This window comes from Sander lucioperca, chromosome 7 (assembly GCF_008315115.2).
Source record: "Sander lucioperca isolate FBNREF2018 chromosome 7, SLUC_FBN_1.2, whole genome shotgun sequence".
Lineage (NCBI taxonomy): Eukaryota > Metazoa > Chordata > Actinopteri > Perciformes > Percidae > Sander > Sander lucioperca.
In genome coordinates, this window is record NC_050179.1 from 37339954 (window position 1) to 37357487 (window position 17534).

The 17534-nt window shown below is 42.2% G+C and overlaps 1 protein-coding gene across 1 annotated transcript; it reads left to right on the forward strand.

The window, feature by feature from the left end:
* Positions 1 to 7293: 7293 nt before the first annotated feature.
* Positions 7294 to 17457, forward strand: LOC118495493 (genetic suppressor element 1-like). Its single transcript, XM_036003527.1, has 6 exons — positions 7294 to 7387; positions 9433 to 9612; positions 10970 to 11169; positions 13638 to 13792; positions 13928 to 14131; positions 16798 to 17457. Exons 2-6 carry the CDS (start codon positions 9435 to 9437, stop codon positions 17009 to 17011), a joined length of 951 nt encoding a protein of 316 aa, XP_035859420.1. The 5' UTR covers positions 7294 to 7387; positions 9433 to 9434; the 3' UTR covers positions 17012 to 17457.
* Positions 17458 to 17534: the final 77 nt, after the last annotated feature.

Here is a 17534-nt window from a genome sequence, read left to right on the forward strand (position 1 = left end):
TCAGTTTTTGCAGGTTTAAGTTTAGTTAAATTATAGTTACATTTTTGAGGTGCTGTAGCCTACTTGAGTGTATCCATGATACTTCAAAGTCCCCTCCAAAAATTTTAGTTTTTCTTCACCACGCCAGATTTTTTTCCCCCACTGATGATGATAATAATAAAAGTTATAATTACTACTAGTAGAAACAGTGGAGTAGTAGGTTATTGTCAGCAGCAGCAATAGATCAATACTAGTGGTAGGCTATTATCATGATATGTGAAATTAGCCTGTTAGTACTCTTGTGTACTTGGAGTTTACAGCAGCAGGAGGAGCTGACTTGAATAGATCTGATTGTCTCCAGTGGACAGTAAACATGTCCAGGCTGTGAGGTATCAGCAGTCTGGGGCCACATCTTCCTTCTCTCCATCGCTCAACTCTCCAGGGAGCATCAGTGGAGCAGGTGCTAGCCTCCTCCTCCCTCCCTCTCTCCCTCCCTTCCTCTCCTCTCCCCTCCTCTCCTCTCCTCTCCTCATACCCCGCCTCTCTCTCTCTCTCTCTCTCTCTCTCTCTCTCTCTCTCTCTCTCTCTCTCTCTCTCTCTCTCCCTCTCGCTCGCTCTCGCTCTCTCTTTCGCTCTCAATCTCAAAAAGGACAGTTAACGTGTTGTCCTTCTTCCCACATCACACATCGGTGTGTGTTGTAGTGGTTACAGGGAGATCACACAGTATATCGCTGCGCACAGAACCCCAAAATATCCACCTAAGGATGAGCAAAACCCGAGGATTGTCTTTTCTTAGGTGAGACGGTAAGTTGCCTGTTTTCTGTTGTTTTAGTAGCCTACAAAACGTAACGGGGTTTGCTTTGTTGTACACTGAAGTGAATAATAAGGTCGTTCATTTATGCGTAGGCCTACTGCGTCTGCTTTTAAAGTTAACTTGTGGTTAAATTGTGAAACCATCACTGAATTATTGCTTGGAGATCGTCTGTGGTGCTGCCAGGTGACTTTATCTAATGACCTTATGACTTGTTTTTATACCTTACAATATTATTATCTTATATGGGTTTTCTGTTCTGGTAGCAGTTTCGCTTTGATGTGTATGGGCAGTTATATCCTCATTTTGTAGGCTACATTTGATCTTTTATTGTCTACTTCAGAGGGACTGTTGGAGGAAGTGAAAAAATACTTTTCTTTGAGGCTATTTTTAGATTAACTGCTGTAGACTACAACACTCAAAGTGAGCAGTGTGTGTGATTGAATCAGACGACAATATGTAATCAGACAAACTGGTTCATCTTGACGGACAGTGTGAAGCCAGCAGGAGAAAAACTGCTTCTTGTTACATTTTTCAAAATAAAGCGTTCTTGGCGTTTGTCACAATGACTTATAACCGGACGAAAGATAGTAGGCTATTGCAAGGATAATTCGAGCACACTGACTTGCAATTCGTTTCTTTTAATATATTTTTTTCTACATCACTTATCTTCCTGTAGGGGAAATTGCATGCTCTTATTTTGAACTTAGTATCATTCACTTCCTGTTTCGTTGTCTGTCTTGACGCAGCCGCAGAAGGTGAGGCTTGTTTTAGGTGTTTGTGGTTCCTTGTTATGTTATCTTTCTTGTCAAACTTGTCGGTAATCATACACCGCTCCTGTTTGCTCCTGGTAAAGGCCTAACTGACAAGCAAGACAGACCTGAAACACCGCGGTGTGTCACCCAGTTTCCTTGTGATAGTTTGTCACACAGCACCCATGGGAGTTTGAGGAATCGCTCTTTAATCCGGGACCTTTAACAGCGATTGTATTGTTTGGTTGAGATAGATGCCGCCGGGCGCTTTAGCAGCAGTCAAGCGGATCACGTCGCTTTTGTGTGTGTACACAGCCCGCAGGTGGAGTTCAACACACACACACACACACACACACACACACACACACACACGCACACACACACACACACACGCACACACACACACGCACGCACGCTCGCTCGCTCCATGCGCCATGTGCTGCTCCTGACCTGCCGCAGACCAGCTGCTCAGCAGGGGTTACTGAGTAAACCTCCAATCTCTTTAATTACCTCCTTCTCATATAGATACTGTAAACCCAGCCTGCACTGCTCATTCACTTCATGGCTTCAGATTAACCCCAGTGCTTTTATTTCTTTAAATTATTAAAACTTTTTTTATATTTCTAAATTAATTGAGGCTACTCAGTGGTATGTATCTAATTATCTGATCCTAATGTACTTTTTAATCTCCTGTAGTTTCAATATTATTAGAAACTTTTGTAAAGTCCATTAACTGATTGACAGAAAATGAATAGGCAACTATTTTGATAATCTATCAAACATGAAGGACATTTATTTAAGGTAATTTTGAGCATGACCAGAAGGATTTGCTGCTTTTCTATGTTTTTTTTATAGTTGTAAATATCATTGTGTTTGGACTGGATTGTGTTTGGGGCTGTTCAGACAAAACAAGACAACTGAAGATGTCACCTTGGGACCTATGAATATTTTTCTCTATTTTCTGATGTTTAGTAGACCAAAACAATTAAGTGGTTAATTTCAGAAAATAATACTTCCTTGACCTTTGAAACAGCATTTGAGTAAACAATCTCGCCATTTAGCATCTGTTCTGGAGCCTAATAAGCAATATCATAGACTGTCGTCATGGAATTGTAATTTTCCAAGATCATTTTAAGGCATTCTGGATGTTCAAAGTTCTTGACCTCGGAAACAACAGTTTAGGAGTCAATGAAAACAGTCGTTAGTTGCAACTTTAAATACAGTGTCGTATTACTTAAATAGTCCCATTCTGTACTAGGTGTAGTGTAGTGCGGCAGTGTGGTAGAGTGCGAGACTGGCGATGTTTTTGTAATTTAGCTGTGATGTTTTAAATGTGATGTCCTAAAATGTCATCCTGGATATTACATTATATATATACTGTACTACAGAATGAATCTATACTGCATAGTCTTAATCTTTTGAGACAAAAATAAGACAAAGCAAATTATTTTGTTACAGCTGACAGCCAAAAGTCTGGTATACACGCTGACACATACAGAGGTGATGACAGGAATACATCAACTGCCAAGGCTGCTTTTCTCATTGCTCCAGTCTAATCTATTCAGAGGTAATACAGGAGGAAATAATCCATACAATCTGTAAACTTAATTTCCTCAGAGACTCAGCTCCTCTCTGATTTGCTGACCCAAACTTCACCTTGAATGTTACTCTTTCAACACTAACATCATTGTTTACTACAGTGATAGTTGTTTCGCAGCACATACCTCAATTACACCGTGCACTTTATACTTATCCAACACCTGCCTGACGGGCCAGTCTATGTGCATCTGCTAGTCTGTTTGTCTTCGTACACCTTTGTGCAGCGAGTGTGTGTCTGTGTGTGTTCTCCCCCCTCGTGTTTGTTCAGATGGTTGAGGTCTAGCCGCTGTGGTGTTGGCACCTGGTGAACAGAGCCAGCCTTGGGCCAGAAGAGGGGGAACTGTGGCTGTCAACTGTCTGACGACCCTCTGTATACACCTTTACCACCAACGCTAACACATACACACACACACACACACACACACAACCTGCAGGCAAGTGTCAGATGCAGCCAGGCGCCGAAACAAACTGAGAGATTGTTTAATCTTTTTGCATCATCTCCGTATCAGAGAGAGGCGAGACTGAGCCACACGCTGCAGAAGAGATCGATGACTGAGGGGAAAAACAGTATTGCAGCCGACGTGATGGTAGAGGCTGTCGAATGAGTGGTAGGAGACTGAAAAAGATAGTGAGGAGGAAATGACAAGGTAAAGAAACGATAACGCTAGACAGATAGAGAAAGGGTCCCAAAACAGCTGCTATTTATATCTTCCTTCTGTATCTGACAGACAGTGACAAGAAGCTCGTAGACAAGTACACTGATTAGAGTCACGGAGAAGGGGTCACTGAAAGAGGAAAAGTGACCTGCAGCCAGGAGGAGGTGCAAGTGAAGGCCTGAGTTTAAGGGATGAGAGAAGAGAACAAAACAAAACAGAGGAAGAGTTTTTCCAATGTAGCCATCCTGTCTTTGCTGACAGCTCACATTTCTGCTCTTAGCTGTGGCGGTGATAATTTATAGACCTTTCACTAACATCGTGACTCTGTTATGATTGCACAGTAAACATGGCTCCGCTCTAGTGGACACACTGTTTAATATAAAACAGAGTAATGACTGCTACACTTCACATACTTTCTCTATTGTTTCTTTTCCTGCCGCATGCAGCTAATTCTTTGCTCCAGCGTGCATTTGGATGTTGCTTCCTGTTTGTTTTTTCGCTGGAGGTGTTGGTTATTACAGTGTGTGGTTTTTCTGCTCCATTTATCCCAGGACCATAAATGCACACTGGCTGTTTGGTCCCTAGGGGTCACATGCATATGTTTTGTGACGCACGCAATGCCTTAATCTTGAGTCAGCTAATTCTGTATGTGCCCGTCTTTGCATGTATTTACACAGACGGCTCATTTATGTGTTTTTTGTTCTTGTCATTTTTGTGATGTTTATGTTCATTTGCGTGCCTATTTCTGTATTTGTGAGTGTGTGAGATGCTGGAGTGGGAGAGTGTGTTCGTTGTTTATGGATTGTAAGGAAGTGTTAAGTGTTTCTGTGCAAGCTGCAGAGTGACTGGAGCTAGTAAAGCCATTTAGCAGCCCCCGGAGTAACCCTGGAGACTGCTGTGTTGACGCCACTCTGACTGCTATTACAGACAAGTTTAAGAGGCTGTAAAACATTTGGCTACTTTTCCTCTCCCTTCCTTTCTCTCTCTCTCTCTTTGTGTGTGTATGCTTCTCAGAGGAATTTGAAAAAGTCTACCAGCTATTGTAACAGCAACAGTAGCTGTTGTTATGATTAGTATCAGCTGTAGGAGCCCAAATAATAATGTCTTAAAACTTAAATAGAGCATATTTTGTGTTAAGAGAATGTGTGTGTGTTTCTGTGTAAACTCATTATTGGTCTACTGTTAGGTAACTGTTCGTAAACACAAATGAGGATAGTCAATTTAATGTTAAGTGTTAACACAGTAGCCGACACAAGAATACACACGATCAGACATGCCAACGTGATGAGGGTTAATGAGTAGGTAGTGTGGTACAACCTCTTCTTCTATCCTAATGACCTACCCCTGCACACACACACACACACACACACAGGGCTTTTTTTAATGAGCTGACGGGGCAGAGCAGGTCCCCCCTGCTGTCCTCACAGTCCCCCTGTGTAGTCGGTGTTTGTCTGTTTTTGTGTGTGTCAGAGAGAGAGAGAGAGAGAGAGAGCGAGTCATACATCACTTACATCATGCAGAGCGGAGTGTGATTGTGTGTTGGTGTGTTTATGTCTGGATAAATAGAGTCACACCGGATTTCCTTTTCCATTTTGGCAGAGCTGGTAGTTTTATTATTAGTTTGTGGCGTACGTACCGTACGCTGGAACATTTTTTTGGCCACGGCAGGTTGGTGACTCTATGGATGGGAGCATTAGTTGGTCGATGGACCGATGGTCAGTTGGTCCAACACTTTGGTCCTGAGTAATAAATATATTGAAAGTTTGATGAATTGCAAAGAAATGTGGTACAGACATTGATGGTTCCCAGAGGAAGAATTGTAATGACTTTGTTGTCCCACTAACTTTTCATTTAGTGCTATCAGCAGGGCAAATTATACACTAGCCAGGATACTTTAAAACTAAAATAGAAAATATATAATTATAATATACTAATGGCCATGGCCTCAGTACTTTGAGATTAATGCTAACATCCTGAATCATAGTATGTGTGTAGCTATGTTGCATGATAGCACATTTGTAATTTACCATGTGGTAAGTTACAAATGTGCTACCACATGCTAGCATTAGTATGCAAACAAGTTTAATTTCACATATTAAACGGTCACATGCCTGAAGGTACTTTAAAAAATTTAAATTTTATTTTTGAAGTTGTGTTTATAAGCAACTTATGGGAGCGAAACTATGCTTCTCCAGCTCAATATTTTCTTAATATGACACAATAAGGAGAACAGTTTTATGTTCTCAGCAATGTTTTTCCCTTGGTCAAATGTTCATGTCAGTGTTGGGTTATTATGTTGAAATCACCCACAGCTCATAGCCTACTGATGTTAGCTTACTCCTCAATACGCCCTCAAATTTGCATGCAAGACATTTTTCTTGACTTTTGACATTTTTATCTCCACAGTGGCTGAACAGATTTTTAGCATTCAGAAATTCAAAAATCACACCATGATCATTTTACTATATATTTTTAAATGAAAATGAGAATAAGGATGCAATATGATGATAATCATTTCCTCCAATATCGTGACTCATATCGCAATTGCAAAAAATATTCAAGTTCAAAGCACAGTTAAGCAGAAATGGCTGAAAATGAAGTCTGACAATGTCGAGTCCTCCTGTAATGGCAACTGTACCGAGGATAAAACCTTTTTGATATGGTTACAACATGGCCTTTCCAATGGCAACATCCTCAGCCAAAACTTACATTTATTTTTTTTGCCCCAACATTGATTAATAGCAAAGTTGTCTCTCCATTTTTCATTCCTCCAACAGTTTTCTGGTGTGCAATGAGCATTACAGCCTCATGGGGCTGCTGGACTGGCCTTTTACTTGTGTTTATTCATTCAGTCATCGCTTAAAAAAAAAAAAAAAAAGGCTCCAAAAGGGAGTTAAATGTCTTAATTTGTATTTAGGGCAGTTGTGTGTTTCACCCTCCAACCTCCTGCTGTCCGGGGCAGCAGAGGTCAGAGGTAAAGGGTGAAAGGTCACTGTCAGAAAATATCCCCTCCCCCCACCTCACCCCTGTCCCCAAAGCAGACAGAGCTGACTAGCAGAGAGACAGAGTGATGGATGGAGGGTTAACACTACCCGCTGCCACACACACACACACACACAAACACACACACACACACACAGCTCAAACTACACACACTCCCTCCCCGTCATCACCCTAAACCCTCCTCCTCCTCCTCCTCTCTCTACTCCCTCCTCCACACCCCCCCGACCACCCTCCACCCTCCCCGGAGTGTGTGAGCCAAAAGGAGGAAGGATGAAGAATGAAGAGAGAAAAGAAAACGACAGAGCGCACAGTTTGAGAGAGAGAGAGAAGGGACAGCTAAGGAGAGAAAATGGAAAGAGTGACAGAGATGAGAGGAGGAGGAGGTAGGATGGAGAGGGTGATAGATGGAGAAGGAGGGGAAGGAGGAGGGGGGCGGTGGATGGGGAGGAGGAGGATGAGGGGGGAAGTGGATAGAAAAGAGGTCACGTGAGCACGTAGCAGCTGCAAGGCTGAGAGGGAGAGAGAGAGAAAGAGTCTCACAGAGGAGCAGAAAGACGACGAGCAGGAGGAGAACAGTGAGCGGGAGGGTGAGTGTGTCTGTTTGCATGTTTGGATTATGCTCACATGCATATGTTAGTGTGTTTGTGAATTAACATGAGTAAATATCAGAGGAATAGCCTGTAACAAAAGACTGTAGAAAAAAAAGGAAGAAAGAAAGCAAAAAACAGAGAGATTACGTGTGTTGACTTTTGGTAAATAAGCTCCAGTATGCTGAGATAAACGAGAGAGAGGAGAGACGGGGAGGAAAGAGTGAGTGAGTTAAGAGGAAGGATAGAGAGAAAGAGTCGATAGAAACTGTCTTATCATCTCTCCCTTGGTTGCTGGGCTCAGCAGAGACACACACACACAGCCTGTCAGGACCTGAGCTTTTACTCTCTTCATCTCTTTCCCTTTTTGTCTATCTCTTTCAGTTTCAATTTGCTTTATCGGCATGACATGTAAATACATAGGTGTAGTTAAAGAAATAATGGAAAATAGTGAATAAAGAAAGTAGTAGAGTACTTAACATTAAAGAAAATCATACATCTGGTGTACCCTATTGTCTTCTGATGTATAAACACATCATACACATCAGAAGCTGCACACATGTTAATTGTATACATTACACACATTAGATGTGTCATACTAAGCAGTTAGATGTAGGTTGACCGGTTATTTGTTATCTGTCTGTGTGGCTTTGTGGCAGCTGGTAACAAACTGAGGAAACTAGCAGGGCCATAAAACCGGGCATAGCTTTTTCAACACTTTGATCATATTTATCTCTAATTGTTAGTTTTACATTTTCAAAACATGCAGAAGAAATGTTTCTCTGATGGTTTGCATGATTTCAAACAGCAACATCTGTCAATCTCCACTTCATGTTCACTTACTTCAAGATTTGGCTTCTGTTCATTTTCTCTCCCTCTCCCTCACTTTTCCCTTCATAAATCTTCCTCTCACTCTGTTTATCGCTCTGCAGCTTCCTCTGCCTGTTTTTGCTCATGTGTGTGAAAGCTGGCAGGTAGAAGGTAGACATCTAAATCTGGCGTCTGTGGATAATATGAGATTTCAAATACTTTCAAGAACAAACTCTAAGAGCTGACCGCCCTTTATTATTTCCCTTCCAAATCATCTGTGTGATGAGCAGAACATTCAATAATGGTGTTTAATCTCCATGTATGAATTTGTCATGACTGTGTTTACTGCTGTTGGCTGTTTGCTCTACCTGTGCTATGTGTATGTTCCTGTGCTATCTGTATGTGTGTATGCATGTTTGAAAGGTTGTTGTGTGTGTTGTGGTGGTAATGAGGTCATTGTTGTAACAGGTAGGGGGCTGCTGGCTAATTCCAGCTGTAATTAACATTAGTGGGTCAGTAAGAGGGTAGAGGGTGAAGACAAAGGTTACGCTAAGTGTGGCCACTATCCAGTAGATCGATGGGTTTGCTAGTTATCTCTGTGTGTGTGTGTGTGTGTGTGTGTGTGTGTGTGTGTGTGTGTGTGGCGCTGTGTATGTTTATATGTGTGTGCGCATGCTTGCATCTGTGAGAGTGTAAAACTGCAGTGATACTTAATAATGTTTGCGTGTAGACACTCCTGAGGTCTTAAGATGTGTTGGCTGGCTCCCTTGAGGAAATGGACATGTGTGCACTCATGTGTGTGATTTGCTATTAGGGTCACCGCTCTATTTGACACAGCTCTACTCCCTCCACTCTGTCGCTAGTGGAGCTGACCCACGCGAATGTGCTCACTATGATGTCCAGACACAAAGGCAGAAACACACACACACACACACACACACACACACACACACACACACACACACACACTTGTCCATTCTCTTTCAGCACTTCATGTGTATGATTTACCAACTGTGTTCAAAAACTGATGCATGTTCTTACAAAATGATTCAAAGATACATGTTCTACTTTTAGAAAGAGGTGGTAATCAAATTCCTCAGTTGACAAAAGAATCACAGACTTTTTCTAACTGGATTGCCCGTCTTTTATTGAGAGATATCGAACAATAAACATCATGGTGCAATTTGTCCATTTATCAAAGCTCCTCACATATTTCCTCCCACTCTCCTCCTCAGGTATGAACCATGAGTCCAAAAAATCACCACCATTAGGAATGATCTCCACAGCAACTCGCACCACGGCTACTGTCAGTCCCATCAGCCCACTAACCAATGGGAACGCAGTTGCCCAATCTGCAAACTCTGGATTCGCTGCTGCCCTGCGTAAACTGGCTAAACAGGCCGAGGATCCCAGAGGTGAGCAATAACCTTTTTAATGTATCCACATGTGGACAGATTGTAAACAAACAAGATATATAACATGCTAATCAGTGAGCTTTAAAAGGTCCTGGCTAGGCTAGCCAGCCTAACTGTTTCCAGTCTATATGCTAAGCTAACCGTTTCTTGGCAATTGCTTCATATCTACAGTACAGAGTGATGTCAATCATCTCATCTAATTCTCCGCCAGAAAGTGAATAAACATATTTCCCAAAATGTCGAACTAGTCCTTTAAGATGTGGACGAGGGGTTAATGACAGAAAATTGCACATTGTATTGCAACACAGTGCCACTAATTGTGTAAGCAGATCATTTCACGGACCAAGTTTGTGTTTTGTGGAATAATGTAAAACGTTTTACTGCCTGGTAGCTCTTTGGTTGTGTGTGTGTGTGTGTGTGTGTGTGTGTGTGTGTGTGTGTGTGTGTGTCCTCACTCAGCTTATTGGTGTCCTAATGAAGGTGTTGAATAAGAGCTAACCCTATCCTGACCTCTCCCTCTCTGTCTCTTCCTTCATCTGTTTCCATTCATCTCCTCATAATGAGAATCTAATTACAGCCAATTATAACAAGATCTTTCTCTCTCTCTCTCTCCATCTTCATCTGGTTCTCTCTCTCTCTCTCTCTCTCTCTCTCTCTCTCTCTCTCTCTCTCTCTCTCTCTCTCTCTCTCTCTCTCCCTCCATCTTTATCTCGTTCTCTCTCCCTCGCTCTCTCCCTGTAGTTTTTTTCACTACGGTACCTCAGGCTCTACATGAGCTCATTCATTCCCACCTTCTCTCCATCTCATTATTTCCTTCTTCTATCCATCTCTGAATGTGTTTGTGTTTCTGTGTGTGTCTCATGGTTAGTGAGTGTTACAGTAATAGAGTAGCGTGAATGTTACAGACAACACACATATACTCTCTCTATCACATTTAACACCTCCCCCTTCCGTTGTGTCACACCCCAGCCTCTTTGAACACCTTTACTTATGACATCTCTCTTTCATTCTCTCTATACCTGATTTTTTTTCATCAGCGTGCACACATGCATAATTGTCACGCACTTTCATCTTGTACCATTTTCCTCATCTCTTCTACCTTCTGTACCTTTTTACACTTTCCATTATTTCTGTCACATTTTGCCAGAATGCTTTTCATCAAAATGATTGAATCACTGTTTACCTCGTCACAGGCCAGCACACTGACAAAAAAGGTAGTTTTTCTTTTTCGTGCACCATCTGTTTTATGTCACGGGGGATTGTTTGATCCTGAAATCTTTTTAATCTGATCAGTCGTCTAGCTGCAGTTTATTCCTGCCTCTCCTGTTGTCATTAACCCTCTCTCTCCCCGCCTCAGGTTCTGCCCTCAGTGGTGAGTCGTCTCCAGTCTCTTCCCCGGCCACCAGACACAGTTCGCCCGTCACCACCCCTAAGCGAGGCTCATTAGGGCCCCTCCTGGGCCAGACCAGGGGCCACAGTGTCCCCAGCACCCCTCCAGTTGTCACCATTGCCCCCACCAAGACCAGCAACGGCCTGTGGAGGGCCGACGGACGACAGGTAAGACATATCGTTTATCAACACGTCGTACACGCTGGTGTTCCAGACAAGACATCTGCTCCTCTCGCTCTTTGTATCTGTACTTTTTGTTCCTCCTTTTCTCAGTTCTCTCTCTCTCTCTCTCTCTCTCTCTCTCTCTCTCTCTCTCTCTCTCGTGCTTTCTCTTAGCACAGATGAGTCGTCTGTCTCTTTCTGTGTCCTTTATCCGTCCTGCTACTGCTCCCTCCATTAAAGAAATAGTTCCAGTGCTTGTCAACATCAAACTGTCAAAACCAGCCATCCCTCTGTTTTCTCTGTCTTGTCTCATTCCTTCATTTTCATGCTTTTACCCCTCTGCCTCAACCCCTCTTCCTCTCACTAATCAGTCCATGTCTTTTTCAGCAACACATGAGGGGTTTGTAAAGAAACACTGCAGGCTGCAGAGACTGGCACCTATTGTGTCCAGCTTCCTGCAGAGTGTGTGTGTGTGTGTGTGTGTGTGTGTGTGTGTGTGTGTGTGTGTGTGTGTGTGTGTGTGTGTGTGTGTGTGTGTGTGTGTGTGTGTGTGTGTGTGTGTGTGTGTGTGTGTGTACTTGACCCTTCACCACAAAAGGCTTAGGATGTGAAGAGGGACCAGTGTATGTGTGTGTGTGCGTCTATGGATGTGTTTGCTTGTGGGTGTGTGAGCAAATTTAAGGTGGGGTGAGGAACCAGGCCCCTCACACAATGCAGGGGTTAGCCCCCACAGTAGCCACTTCCCCCTTGATCAGAGCTGCCTTTCTCCCCCTTCACAAAGACCACTCTGTGGCTCTGCCTGCCTGGGGCTCCCATTCAGACATTCAGAGAGAAAGAAGGAGGGAGGGAGGCAGGAAAATAGAGAATACTATGTTAAGAAAGGAGGGGAGGGAGAATAAGAATGAGCAGGAGAGCGACAGAGAGAGGGCTCTAAAGCTGTGCATAGATTCAGTATTTGTCCTTACTGTATGCAGTTTTCCTAGAACAGGGTGATTTAGGCTAAAGAAACAGTCTTTGTGTGTTTATTGCTGCATCTGTGAAGGCCGTTGGCTGTCTGCAGGGTCAGAGGTCAAGGAATGTGATGGCAGCTCTCCAGACCCTCCGTGTGTCATCTCCCCTTCTCATTTTGAACCAGTGGATGATGATATAGTGAGAGAGAGACAGTCCATCGCTGGTTTGAATCTGCTTTCCATGAGTGACACATTCAAAACTATTCAAACATATTCAAAGCAAAGATATTTCACTACAGGTTAAGTGTTGTACAAAACTAAGGTAGCAGATTGGGTGTTGCTGGAACAGGCAATTTGTTTGTGGTTTTACCATGGTTTCTCTGACCTGTATTGCTGTCTGTTGCTGTAGCAACAAGATTTGAGACAATGTAGTGGAAACAATGTTTTTTAATTTATAATATACTGTAGTCAAAGGTTTTCTGGCAGCTATTTCATCTTTAAACTATAGAAATCAGTGTCCGCGAAGCATTTTATCCCACAATGTTAGATTTTTAGCCAAGCTGGTTTGTGGGTCTATTAATGGCAAGTATGTCGGTCAGTGAAACGGTTTAGTCCAGACCGAAATTTCTCTTTTCATCTTATGCCATCATTGGGTCAAAATTTGTATTTGTCCCAAACTTTGGTTTATACAAATACCTGCAAAACTAACGACAATCCCAACAGCCTCAGCTGTACTTTGTGTTTAGTGCTGATAAGTAAATGTTAGCATGCTAACACGCTAAACTAATATGATCAACATGGTAAACATTATACATGCTATAAACACAGCATGTTAGCATTGTTATTGTGAGCATAGCTTGTAGCTCAAAGCACCGCTGTGCCTAAGTAGCCTCACAGCCTTAAAGATTATCTTTTGCCATTTTGCCTCTTTAGTTGAAATATTTGGAGAGACGCTAGAATAATGACACATGCCATATTAATCAACCTATTAAGCAGCGACAGAGCCAAGCCCAGAACACAGTCAGATGGTATGCATTCTTGCCATTTGTGTCACTATTTGCTGTACTTTTAAATGCTTTTAAATTTGGGAAACATCCTTTTGTAATTTGTGCTTTTTTTCCCCCGTGACTGCTTTTGTCATTGTGATGATTTGAAGGTTGGATTGTACTAAAAGCAATCAAGGACTTTGTGGCGACTAAATCCTCTGAGTAGGAAGCTCTGAGAGAGAGAGAGAGAGAGAGAGAGAGAGAGAGAGAGAGAGAGAGAGAGAGCAGTAGGCCAGATATTAGGATCATCTTTCCACTTTGATCTTGACCTGTTATGACATATCAGACCCACTTTTCCACTCTGCTGAGCCTCTGGGTGCAGCTCGGGGAGGGGTGGGGGGTGGGGGTTGCTCCTTCTCATTTCCCTCTTCTCTTTTCCTGAACTTTTTCCTGCTGAGTTTCAATCTAGCACACACTCAAACCCCATGGATATAGTCTGTTCTCATGCTGTCTGTCTGCCCATCTGTCTCTCTGTCAGGTTGAGTCGAGTGTTCAGGGACTCAGTAGGGAGCGGGTGGGTGCTGAGAACACCCAGCCACAACAGGATAAGAGGACTCCGCCTCACCCCCTGGCTCACCCCTTTGGCCTCACCCCCAACTCTGTCATGCAGGACCCTAGAATACAGAGCCTTAGGTAAGTTTAACACACACTCGTAGTTTGACCTTATGTATTTGTATGAAAGCAAAGTAATTTTTGGTTACAACCCTGAAAAATCATCAAACAGAACCTGTTTGAAAGCACATCAAACTGTGTGCACTCGTTCTGCAGTTTGCCTGGGCAGATGCACCCCGTGGTACCCTCAGGTGCCGTCCCAGAGGAATACCTGAGAGCGCTCCGGCCCTTCGCCACCTCAGAAGACCTCCGACTGACCTCTCTACCCCTGAGCCTGGACCCTGCCGCTGCTGCCCACGCTGCAGCTGCTGCTGCTTACTATCATCCTGCCTACCTGCATCACCCGCTGTCCTTACCAAGGTAACAATACCACCTTAAACTCTCAATTCTTTTTTTAAAAGATTATTTTTTGGGCATTTCTGCCTTTAATGATAGGAAAGCAATGGAAGGGGGAGAGAGAGGGGGAAGACATGCAGGAAATCGTCCCAGGTCGGACTCAAACCCTGGACCTTCTGCGTCGAGGCATGAACCTCTGTATATGTGCACCCACTCTACCGACTGAGCTATCCTGGCCACATTAAATTCTCAATTCTTAACCTCTCATACTCATGTTATCTAGTCACCCACGGAATTTCAGTTTAAATTTTAATCAGGTCATTTGATTGAAAGGTGCAGCCGTAAAAATAACATCTTTGGTTTGAATCTTTCTCTCATTAGGAGATTATTGTAGCTTAAATGAAGTGCTGGAAAAAGCAGTTAGAGTACATCACTTACAATACATGTGATGTTATTCAACAGCATGTTTTATCCAACCAAAGTCTTTAAGAGGCAATCTAAGGGTACGAATGCTAAACTATGCTGCTCTGTGCTTCACCAAGGTAACACAGAGATAAACACGCCATCTTTTCGCATCTTGTAGGTAGACTTCTGCCATGTACCTGTGTTCACTGCTCATTTCCGTTTTTAATAGAATGCATGAGCATTTTCTTTTTATAACAATTACCATATACAATAGACAGCGAGGAAAGGAAACATTATTTGAACAGCACAGTTCATACACAGTGTAATACAGAGAGTTTTGATAAGACAATGGAGCTACAATAAAATGTGAATGAATACTAGAGCTGCAAAGATTAATTGATTAATCGATTATTTGTCAACTCTTAAATTAATCGCCAACTGTTTTGATAATCGATTAGTCGGTTTGAGTCGTTTTTTTTAAGACAAAAGTAAAAATTCTTTGATTCCAGCTTCTTAGATGTGAATATTTTTTAGTTTCTTCTCTCCTCTGTGGCAGTAAACTGAATATCTTTGAGTTGTGGACAAAACAAGACATTTGAAGATGTTGCTGATGATGCTTTTGGGAAACACTGTTCCACATTTTCACAATTTTCTGACATTTTAGAGACCAAACAACTAATCGATTAATCGAGAAAAAAATCAACAGATTAATGAACTATGAAAATAATCGTTAGTTGCAGCCCTAATGAATACAACTGATTTAAAAGGGTACTTTAGTTAATTAAACAATCAAAATGTTTTAATTTCAATTAGGGCTGTCAAACGATTAATTTTTTAAATCGCGATTAATCGCCAAATTCCTGTAGTTAATCACGATTAATCGCATGTTTTATCACATGAATAAAATTCTATTATTTTGCATTTCAGAACAGTTTTTAAGTACATATTAACAATGGAAAGCCATTCTTACCAGTGTATCTTAATTGGGAATCAAATGAACGCAAAGAAAGTTACTTTATGAACTTGACTTTAAGATTTGTAATTGTTTATTATTTATTTACTGTAAACAAAAGAAAAATTTGTGAATCTGTCATTATTGCCCCTAACCTAACTGAGATGTAACACTAACACTTTGCTTATACAGTACAAACAAAATGGTCCAAAAACCGGATGCCACAGCAGGACATTTGTAACCTTTACGTTTTTCTAATAAGGAATGTAACAATTGTCCTGGACAGAAAAGGGGGTGGACAATGTCCCAAATCACAAAAACAGTCAAAAAAAACGATACAAACAACACAGTCCTAAAACCGTATGCTGATATACATAGTCAATATAGTGTGCAGTAACTTCTAAATAATTTTGATTACTCACTGACGTCCAGTGATCACCGGTTAATGAGACAGCGTTTGCAGCACTTTGCAGCAGTTCCAGTTGGGCTGCTTTCTCGGTGTTGTACAGGCTGTGTATGCGTGAAACTACTGTCCCCCTCGACAACTTTTTAAAAGTAAACTTTCCATTCAGAATCTTATTGGCATCCATTTCAGCGTCTCGTGCTCGCCATCCACTCAAAACATAACGTTACCCTACTACTCTTTGGCCGGCTCGCAAGTCCAAACAAGTGTATTCAGCGTGCCTGTTTTGTTTCCGGTCTAGCTAGATCCGGTGTGGTGTTGTAGTTTTCCTAACGTTACCAGTTGTTGCAACAGCATGTAAAAAAAACTACAGAGTTTGCTAGGCCAAAAAGAACGTTAATCTTGTGATAAAAAAATTGACGCCGTTAAAATGGGTTTGCTTTAACGCCGTTAATAATGCGTTTAACTGACAGCACTAATTTCAATATACTTATATTGAAGTTCACTCTGTGCTCACCGTATGTGCTTTCTCAAAATTAGAAAGAGAATGTTACATACACACAGATCAAAGTATTATCCAAAGCAGTGGTGAAAAGTTCATCACATGTACACAGGGTGTTATCGTCTCTACTTTATGTTGGACTGGTACAATGAAAAAATGGTGCATTCTGCTAAAGACCAGGAGTACTCTTGTAAATACCCCTTCTCATTTTCTAACTTACTATCTGCTGACCTGTATTTTTCTTTCAATTTTCTGTTTATTACCACATAACACCTCCTACAATACCTTCATACATACATCATCTTTTCATCTTTACTGCTGCAATGTTACCTTTACATATCAGATAATCGTCCACCTTTTCTTTGTTTATTTTACTTTTCTTCTTCTTTTCTTTCCCCCCCTACATTTTTCACACTTGGCATGTGCAGATATAGTCTGACTGGTTTGCCTGTGTCCATCTGTCCATCTGTCCGTCACAGGATGGAGGAGTCCCTGTGTCTTTCAGCGCTGCGGTCGCAGTTCTACTCTGTGCCTGCAGGGGGCGCCTTCTCTCCTCTTCACCCCTCTGCCCTCCACTTGCACCTGCCTGGAGGCCGCTACCCAGGAGAACTAAACCATACAGCAGCGCTAGCTGAGAGGTAACACACACATGCATGCGCACTCTCTCTCTCTCTCTCTCTCTCTCTCTAGGGCTGTGTAATCTCTCTCTGCAGGGTAGGCACAGGTTGCTGAGTGTGTGATATTTATAGCACACACCCCACAGTGCCTCCTATACACTCAACACACACACTGCCCTTCACACACACACTGCACACCCATACACATGCATATCCAAGCCAGTGCATACATTCAATTTCACACATAAGGAAGTCTCTTTCTTTTTTTCTCTCCATTTTCCTTCAGCACTTTGAGCTCCTTTCTCAGTTTCACAATACACAGTGTTCCCCTGTGGCATAATGCACAGGGGAAATGTCTGTGTTTGAAATGGATGGTATTTATTGTCTAGTTCTGTAATGGCTCCTGCGTATCCTGTAGGTTTGTTTGTGTGCTATTGATTGCTGCTGAATGTGTTCTGGTGTGTGTGTGTGTGTGTGTGTGTGTGTGTGTGTGTGTGTGTGTGTGTGTGTGTGTGTGTGTGTGTGTGTGTGTGTGTGTGTGTGTGTGT